General features: G+C 44.4%; 1 protein-coding gene across 1 annotated transcript; it reads left to right on the top strand.

Annotated features, from left to right (window-relative positions):
- The first annotated feature begins 6,434 nt into the window (after positions 1-6,434).
- LOC106657504 lies at positions 6,435-9,259 on the top strand. The gene is made up of 2 exons (XM_014379056.2): positions 6,435-6,502; positions 6,596-9,259. Exon 2 carries the CDS (start codon positions 6,599-6,601, stop codon positions 9,095-9,097), a length of 2,499 nt encoding a protein of 832 aa, XP_014234542.2. The 5' UTR covers positions 6,435-6,502; positions 6,596-6,598; the 3' UTR covers positions 9,098-9,259.
- The last annotated feature ends 460 nt before the right edge of the window (positions 9,260-9,719 follow it).

Here is a 9,719-nt window from a genome sequence, read left to right as displayed (position 1 = left end):
CGTTAATGCGCGTACATTGCACGTATCCTGCCGCCATACGCTCTCCTGGCTTAATTTTCACCAAACGCAAACTTCACCTAATTAATATGATTTGCTCACGCGTATACGCGTTTATATATGTGTATGTACCCACGTATAAGGCGAGAGAGAGAGAGAGAGAGAGATGAGGGCCGCTTCGGTTATACGATATCATCTTTTCTCCGCTCATGCTGCAGACTGCACACCACCGCCGCCGCCCCCTACACGCAAGAACGATGCGAGCCGTGTTATGTACGTACGTATATACACGGAAGCTGATAAAACTTTTCTAACCTTGTGCTCGCTATACACTCGCTGTGTGTGTATGTATACTTGCATAACACCAGCTTGTGTAAATGCACGATAAACAAACGCGACGAAATTTTCCTCTTACCCGATTCTATGTAAAATTAATAAGAAGCTCGAGCTTTATTCCAGCGCTTCCTCTCTCTCTCTTTGCCGCGCGTACATAAGACGAGACGGGCCTCGATACACGCTTCTTGCTGTTTTAAGGCAGCAAAAAAAAGGATGATGTTGTTTGCCTCGAAACATCGTCGGTGTATAGAGCTCGTGCGGCAGCAGCAACCTCGCTGATATTTACTGCTGCTGCTGCTGCTGATCCCATGCACAGGGTGCTAACGATGTCGAATTACATCAAAGTCCCTTTATGCATCAAAGTTCTTAGTTTTTTTTGGCGTGTTATTTTCTCATGGGAGCTCGCGCGAATCATATACGGCAAAATGTAACATTATGAAATCTAGCGTTACAAATTTTTAAAAGTTGAGAAGTTTTAGTTCGCGTGAAAAAGCGTATACGAGGGAGGCAGTGCGTGCAAAATTAGTTGAATAAAAAACGGAAAAAATGAGAATTACCTCTAGCAAGTTTCGCGAAACAAGCGAGTACGCAAAAATTACTAGCATCGATGCGCACACGTGCTTGAAAATGTGATTCTGAATTGGACGAATAGTCAATGAATAGGTAGTTTGAGGGTCACATAATCTATTCAACACAATGTAGGCTAAAGATCGACAATCGATATTGTAGATCGGGTATATGTGCGTAGCTGCAAGAGTTTCGTACATATATTGGCCGGAGCTTGCAGGTCAAACGATAGTTCCGAATTGCAAACGCACAGATACACACCCACTCACACGTATGGCGAGTTGATGCAAGCACGTGCGTAATATCCCGGAGATGCCGCCTAAGATGCACATATCGTCTGTTTGTCTATATGCGAAAGCCGAGACTGGAACATGTGTAAGCACGAGCTTAATGCAAGAGACCCGCAGTGCAGCTTAATCTGCGCACCTAACTCGAGACATGCCAAAACTTAACCGGACCTAATACGATGCAGAAATGTTTCGCCACGTCGACGCGAGTTATTTTTGTTCAAAAAGTACAAAGAATACTTCACAGCGGGAAAAAGTAGAACGAGTCGGGTAAACATTTACAATGATAAAACTTGCGTAAAACGTACACTCTAATAGAACGCAATACAATAAACTGATCACTGACAGTCGGCCGCGTAAGGTCGCGCGTTCTTGTCTCGCTAATGAACGAGGCTCGCAAGAGGAAAAAAAAGCAAGCAAGCGCGCACACATCTCATTTACGAAGAAGGGAATATTTTACGCGCGCGAGCTTTCGCGATACGAGCTATTTGTATTTGCGCGATATGTGCATGCAGCTCGTCGTTCATACACAGCAAGTATACGATATACGCGTTAGTTTGTGCTATCTGTCTATGGGTTGAGTATAAGTGTGTACGTGTGTGTGTGTGTGTGTGTGTGTGTGTGAACGGGGGTGTGGCGAACCCAAGGAGTGGCGATCACATATAATATACAGACTCGTACACATACACACACTCGGGCGTCGGGGAGAATGTGCGCGTCTCGGTGGTGCTGCACGATGCTTCACGCCGTATATATGCGTGCAGAAAACAACATTAAGTGATTTACAGCTGACGTATAGGACTGGCAGATATGTACGGCACGCGGGGGTGCATCGAGCGCGAGCAATATATATGCGTACTTTGAACGTACTATACGTCGGAGCTTTACTCTCTGTCTCTCTTCGATGCGCCGCGCTCGCTCACGGGTCACGCCAATGAGCAGCAGCTTCGGACAAGACAGCCGCCCTGCCTCCCTCTCTCCGCTCCACGCCGATATATTTATAACTCGGCGCGATCGCTATCTCTAATGCTGCTGCTGTTGCTGCTACCCGTGGCTCGAGCGAATTGCTGCCCGGAGCGATATAACACGGTACGGAGCGAGCGAGCGAGTTTATAACGAAGTGACTCCCGGGCAATGAAGCTCGAAAGTCGACACGGTATACATCGTATAAACCCTATTTAGCGGGTAATTCTCGCGCGCGCGCGACTGACCTCGAGTTCTTTGGCGCTTGAAAAATTGCGAGCAAATATGAACGTGGGGAGAACTCGCGATGGAAGACAAACATCGTATAATATTGACACTCGAGTGTCAAGTGGTTGGAAGAGAGCCCACGAATACCTTGTTACACGCGAGTAGCGCCGTATAGGCGCACTCTAATTTTTACGCTCTTTTTCTCATCGAGTCTTTCTCCTCGAGTAGCCACTCGAGCGTGCGCGGCCACTTTTAGCGCTGCACGCCATGCCAGTAGTAGTAGCGAGTAATCGACCACATTGATTCAACTTGTGTGTGTACGTCTGAGCGGGCGCGTTCAAACTGCCGTGCAACGAGCGCACTTACGTACATCGATATTTGTACGAGCGAGGATCAATTCGCGGTTATTAAAATCTGCTTCTTTTGGATTTTACGGCTATACGGCTATGGCGGGCGGCGCTGGCACATCTATTACTCGCGCGCACATGACAATATGGTATAGGGCGGGTATTATATACGTAATGAAAGTGCTCCCCGAGTATACGTCGACTCGAAATGATTATCGCAGATATGGCGTTGCCCCACGCACGCGTTTTATATTCCAATACGTGCACCTTCACATTTGCCCGATTGCGCCTCGCTTACATATATATGCAGATGTGATTGTATGGAACAAAAAGATATAAATGTGCTTCGTGTTTATGGCCGAAACGATCTGCGCGCTTACGTGATTGCGAAAATGTGAATCTACGAATGATTGTGGATCGATTTGCGTTTCTAGCTATTCACGTTTGCAAATTGTAGGTGACATGCTCGCGAGTTATACTTGATACAAGTGGTAAGTGAGAAATTAAACATCTTTATAATTTGCATTTTAAGGTATTCAATTGTTATATATGAATATTACGCAACTCATTCGCAATTTAGAATTAACGATAAATTTGATATTGTGTATTGGGGATCTAAATAGTTTTCCATTTTCAATTTTTCAATATTGTTCTAAATATTTCAAGTTGCACCGCTACGTTTGAGAGATTTGGGTCAAATTTTTCCATCGCACATTTTTCGCATTGTAGTACATTTCATTAAGATGTTCTTTATTTCTCAGGTTGCATTAAAACTCAATCAATTAGATTTAAAAATGAAAAGAGCCGAAATTATTCGTTATGATCTATGCACTAATCTTGGAATGCACGAAGTCGTCTTAATTTTTCTAAAAGTCGATGTAGATTGTTCTCGCATGTTAGCGCTCGGCATCGCACCTTCGAACATATTGTACAAATTTCTGCATAGAAAAATCACACACGGATAAATATCGTTTGTACTATTCTCTTTTCACGCAAAGGCACACCAACACGTGCATATATAATATAAACTCATGTCACGCTCGTTAGCGTAGAACAAGAAAAAAAGGGAAGAAATTATTATAATCGCAGATCAAATGCACGAACTCGCGCGAGCCGGACGAGCTTTTTAATCCCCGTCGCGCATGAATGTACGGTAGCCTACGAGCGAGTTTGTGCGCGAGTTCGTGCATGGGCTAGGCGCCGGCGCGTGGGGGCCAAAGATAATGTCGTGTAATTAACCTAGCGCACCGGAGGCTTTGTGATAAGTCAGTGCTCGCGCGCAAAAGCGTATACCACGCTGCATGCAGTGGCCCTCGGTCGGCCAACTCTCCCGCGTGACCTGTGCAAAATTCCAGCAGCACTCGAGGAGCCAAAAGAATGGATGGCGAGCCTTTGTGCGAGGACGAAAAAAACGTACGTGTTTATTAACTCGCATTTACCGATTGCACTTGCGCTAGCTGAACATTTTTAAAACTGTGACAGTAAGATAGTCGGCGCCCCGACACCGATACAAATATAGACCTTATTAAAATTGCTAAGGACTTCGTAATGGCATTGTGATCCGTCCGTGACATTAAAGCGATTCACGCTTCGATCGCTCGGTTACATTATTTACCTGTGTCGAGCTTTCTATATATGACGCGCAGTCGGGGATATATATCAAAGTCGTGTACGCATACAAGCACAAAGTAATTAATCGTCAAGACTAAGAGGCAAACCAAGCAGAAAGACGTGAAATCGCATGTATATACATTATCTGTACGTCTATATCAAAGAAAAGATGGGCCGAAACAGTCGAGAGAGAAAGCTCGATGCGGTTCATGGCTGGACAGGCAGGATCTATAGATCTGTTCGTCCGATATTCCACGGACGTTTCTCTCTCTCTCTTACACTCTCACCCTACATATACGGTACAGCGAGTTCGCGTAGAAAACACACGACTACAAACACGCGAAACGTCCATACGTTTGCGGATACAGCTATATAGACCAAAGGAACAGACGTCTGCCCGGTATAAAGGATAGATCTGCTGTGCCTGTATATATATACGGCATATAAACGGACTATCCAGCCGGGAGGATAAAGCTCGCGCGATTATAAATTCTAAGGCTAATTTCTTATTTGCTTTATCTTTTCCTTTTATATAAACTACGCGTTTAGATAAATTAAAGCTTGTAGAGAGCGAGCGGCGTGTCGAGCATGTTCACGGGGCTTGCAGCTGAGAGAACATGCGACTGGCGTTTTTTCGAACCCCAAAAATGTACACGCGACGTTCGTTATTCGCTAAACAATTATTTGCATATCCATGCAGAAAGCAGACGATAAATCAAGTACCGTAGCGAGGCAATGTATCGTTGGTCTTCGGATAAATATAGCGTGGCGCATAGCTGTCAAAAGAAAGCCGATGCTACATTTATATAATATGAAATATTTATGGCCGCGGATCGCACGGCGCTGCTGCAACTGCGAGCAATATTGAGTAATCGAGTAACTTTGGTTGAGATCAACTTTACCTTTTGTTGTAACATTAAAAATTGACGCGGCGTTCGGTGAATTCTTAGACACGCGTCATTACTGCAGTCGTCCGTATCTTTCTTGTCAGTGCCGATTGTCTCGGCATTTTGATCCCTTTAAAAATAAAATGCCTTCTGGGGGGGACGAAACGTATCAAACAATTAGGCGGGATGAAGCTTCCGAAATATATAGAAATGAAGCGACGAGCGAGGGTGTACTGGTACACTCAATCGTTGTTAAAGCCTAACAACAAGTGGCAATTTTGCGACTTGATAAGTAAAAGTACGATTACAATAGTTGCGAGTTCAGAGCTTACTTCCTACTAAAATCACCCCGTGTAGCGAGCACAGTTACTGAGTGGCGAATCGGGCGAGCGGGAGGAGGGTGAGGGGCGTAATAGGACGAGTATACTCCGTGGATAGCATCACCTCCACAAGTTTTAAATGCATGATTTGACACGGCTTGGAGATTTTTCAAGAGCACATCTTTTTTAAATATCACGCGTGACATGAAATTCAAATGTTCCGCGTCTTGAAATCCTGACACAATATCGATTAAAAAGCACATAAGTTATAGTGTATATTCAAGTAGTTGAACGATGAAAATAATCGCAGCCATTACATTTGTATTGAGCTTCCTATTAAAAATTTGATTACTTCTGTTCTTATGGACGCGTGTCAATAGAATGAGATATTGTCCAATATTTCAAAATTCTAATAATCTGGCATTTTCGTCTTACATTAAAGGTTAAAAGCTTGCGTTTTACAATAACGTATAGGGGCAAATGTTCCAAAACATTACTTCAATCTGTAAAAAAAGTATCTGAAAAATTATTAGAAATTAGTTTTTTCTAAAAATTGAAGAGGTTTTCTGAAATATTTGCGCTGAAATTGGTAAAATGGAACAGATAAATCTAAAACAAATAGCATTAGGATTAGAGAAAAGTATAAAATGTACACTCAAAAGATAAAATGTCGTTTTCCTTGAATTTTTGGAATGTTACTTGCATTTCATTCAATCATTCATAAATTTGATAACGTCTTAATTTTATTAGCATTTATGTATAAAAATGAAAGAAATCACAAATCTATTGTCAGCAGTTTTCCGATCGTCAACTTGGCCCAGAGAATCAAAAGTAATCGTAAGTAAAGTGGGGTAGAGCCCTATGGGCAGTTTGTCGTGGAACGATGTTGATCATTAAGCTAACTTTAGCTTGAATCAGTCGACTGCTTACGACGCTATTGACAGCACACGTAAACAAAGGTAAGCCTAGCACCAATTTCAATTATCATCAAACAGAGTAGTATATCATCTCGATATTCTGAGATTTTCTCTTCTTTTTTGTTTGTCGTACAGACAATGTCGCACCCAGGGAAAATCCTTGCGTTGCTCTTGGTGGTGAGCCTCGGTGCTGAAGCATCGGCCAGTAGCTCGGAACCGAACTTATTTTTTGGGCGTCAGTCCTACAAGAATATGAGTTGGGTGCATGTCAAGTGCACGGAGCATCTGCCTGACCAAAACCGTACCAAGTGCGAGTTGCGCATTTACAACATGACCTTGCCCTCATTTCAGTCGTTGGCCACGACTTGCCCCCACGAGTTCGAATCGGGGCGCAACCCTTTCAAGCCCGACTCCATGCAGGTGATTCGCTTCGGCGACAGCAAGGCCATTCTGAGCTGGCAGGCGGACAGCACACGCACACTTCTATCTGGCTGGCGACTCGCCGTCGTACACGTTGAGGACACAGTCTGCAGGTGGCACCATACCCCCATGTCACTGATCAACTGGAAGTTCCAGCCCGTGAAATTCATCGTGCACAAGGATAGATTTAGCGTGGTGATCTACAGCGAATTTCCGCATAATCCGTGCGCGATACCGAACTCGGGCCGAGACGTGCCGAGGTGTGTGATCCACTTCAACAACAAAGCCGTGCCTTCCGGCCCAGCCCAATTCTGGTTTTATCAGGACGAACGGGACGATAACATGATACTGGAGCCGTTGGAGTATGAGAATCCGGAGAGCGGTTACCTGCTCATCGACACCACTAGAAAACCTAATGAGATATCAGTTAGGGCTTTCATCGTCAAACCGGACGGCCTGCTGCTACTGCTTCGCAGCTATGAGATTATGTTGGACACTCGCTCGGCGAATCCTTACGATAACGTAGCCTACTCGACGGTCAACGGCATCATTGGCATCTGCGTCGAGACCAAAAACAATCAGCTTATTTGCAGCCAGTTCGATCGCGACGGCAAGAAGAGGCTTGAGAAGTGGATATCGGTGAAGCGAAAGAACAATTACTATATCATGAATCTGCCCCGGCCCGGTGGTATGCTGCTGCTCAATTACACTTGCACAGATCCGGAAAACTTGTGTAATATGGTTGACTCGCTCACGATCTCGATATCGAAAATTGAAAGCTACGGAGCCATCGCGCGGGATATATTCAAAAGGAAGGAATTGTACACGTGCAACAAAAAGTTGTATCGGGGCGATGTACAGCTGTTCGATCTGGGCTTGGGCCACTACTGTTACACCCAAGTCTGCCTCGGCTACCCAAAAGACTCCAAAATGATGGATCCCTTGTTTTACCCAATCTGCTTCATTGAACAATCGAAGCAGGTAACCAATGATTTGAGAACGGGTTATGCGTACTTCAACTATCACTCCTACAAGAACACAACTCATCTGATGGTCTTCTGCGGCATACCGGCCCTCCGAAACGACAGCTTCCATTTGTGCGAGGTTAGCCGCTACGTTGACCAGCGCCTTCAGAAAACGTGCGAAGTCTGGCTGGACACGGGTGACATTTGGATCAAGCCCGAGCATATGCAGGTGATTCCCTTCAACGACGACAAGGCCATTTTGAGCTGGCAGGCATACGCCAACGAACTCCACGGAGCGTGGCGATTGCTGGTCGTCCACTTCGAGGACTGCTCGTCATATCAGCCCAACATGTACAAACATTTTTACGTGCCCACGAATATCATCGTGTACGACAATTGGTTCGCTGCGGTGGTCACGAGCACGATAAAGGGTCCGTGCGAGATGCCGCATTCGATCTTCAAAGTGAGCAGGTGTGAGTTGTTCTTCGATGGTTTAGGCGAGGATTTTAATGGGCCCCTGCTCTGGTGGGTCCAAGACGAACGGGACGATGACATGACGCTGGTGCCGTTGGAATACGAGAATTCGAAGCACCGCCATCTACTCATCGAAACCTCCACTCCAAACACCTCGAGCCCAGTAATCGCTTGCGTCTACTTGATCGACAATAGCGCCGTACTTCATCAGCTTGACATCTACGAGTTGACGAGCGAAAAATCAGCCAACCCACACGATGCTATAGCCTACTCGACGGCCAACGGATTCATCGGCATCTGCGCCGAGGTCCAAGGCGATCAGCTTACTTGCAGCCAGTTCGATCGGAACGGCAAGCAGACGCTCGAGAAAACGTTCCAGATAGCACCGAAGCAAGGATTCGCCGTGATAAATCTGGCCAAGCCTGGCGGTATGCTGCTCCTTCATTACGTTTGTACCGATCCTCAGAGCTGGTGCGAGAATCGAAACTCGCTGGTTGTCCTTGTATCGAGGATCGAAAATGACAAAGACACCCCCCAACCTGTGTTTCATAGTTTTGAAACGTATCAGTGCGACAGGCGGTACAATAAAGCCTCGGCGCAGCTCTTCATGAAGGACTCGGGCCAGTACTGCTTCACGCAAGTCTGCTATAGGAACCCGGACGATCCGGACAACTTCTACAGACCCGTGATTTTCTCGACTTGCTTACCCGAAAGGGCGCTCGAAGCTACCGCTGACCACAAGATGGATTTCGACTATGATGACGATGATTTTGTTTGATCACACATACCACACATTCCAGTCGATTGATTTTGTTTTTATTTAATTTGATACAATTTCACTCTTGTTATAAATAGCTAACATACGTTTTAATTTATTATGGGTACATACATTTGACATGTTTATTCAATGAAAGTAAATAAACAGTTTTTCAATAATTCATACATAGCTTATATAATTTATGAACAGACGTTGAAGCAACCCTGCAAATATACTAAAAAATTAAAATTTTTGAAAGTTAGGAAACAATTTTTAATTACAGCATATAACTTTACTTATTTCCTACCAATATCTGCAAATTGTCTGTTACGACGTTTGGTTCAAAAACTCGATTTCGAACCTATCCCAGAGATTTCTCACGAAGGAGGCAAAATATATCACACCCAAAAGAGAGACGATTTTCAATCGCATTGTAAACCCTTAAGTTGGACTATGTACCTAATGATTTAGATTTTCATTCTACGTAGTTATTTCAGAAGTACATAAAGTACATAAAAACAATGTTTGATGTCTTGATATATTGTACTTAAACTTTCGGTTATAATAAACTATTCAAATGTAAATTTTACACTTAAGAATTTTCGAGTATCGTCCGACGATATTTGGCTTTTTCTACTGATTG

Source organism: Trichogramma pretiosum, unplaced genomic scaffold, assembly GCF_000599845.2.
Source record: "Trichogramma pretiosum strain Unisexual culture from Peru unplaced genomic scaffold, Tpre_2.0 scaffold118, whole genome shotgun sequence".
NCBI classification, from domain to species: Eukaryota; Metazoa; Arthropoda; class Insecta; order Hymenoptera; family Trichogrammatidae; genus Trichogramma; species Trichogramma pretiosum.
The sequence above is the reverse complement of the archived record's forward strand: the minus strand, read 5'-3'. Positions and strand labels throughout refer to the sequence as shown.

What these genes read in the sequence shown, in the direction of transcription:
- LOC106657504 (XM_014379056.2), top strand. Translation starts at nt 6,599, where the DNA reads ATGTCGCACCCAGGGAAAATCCTTGCGTTGCTCTTGGTGGTGAGCCTC.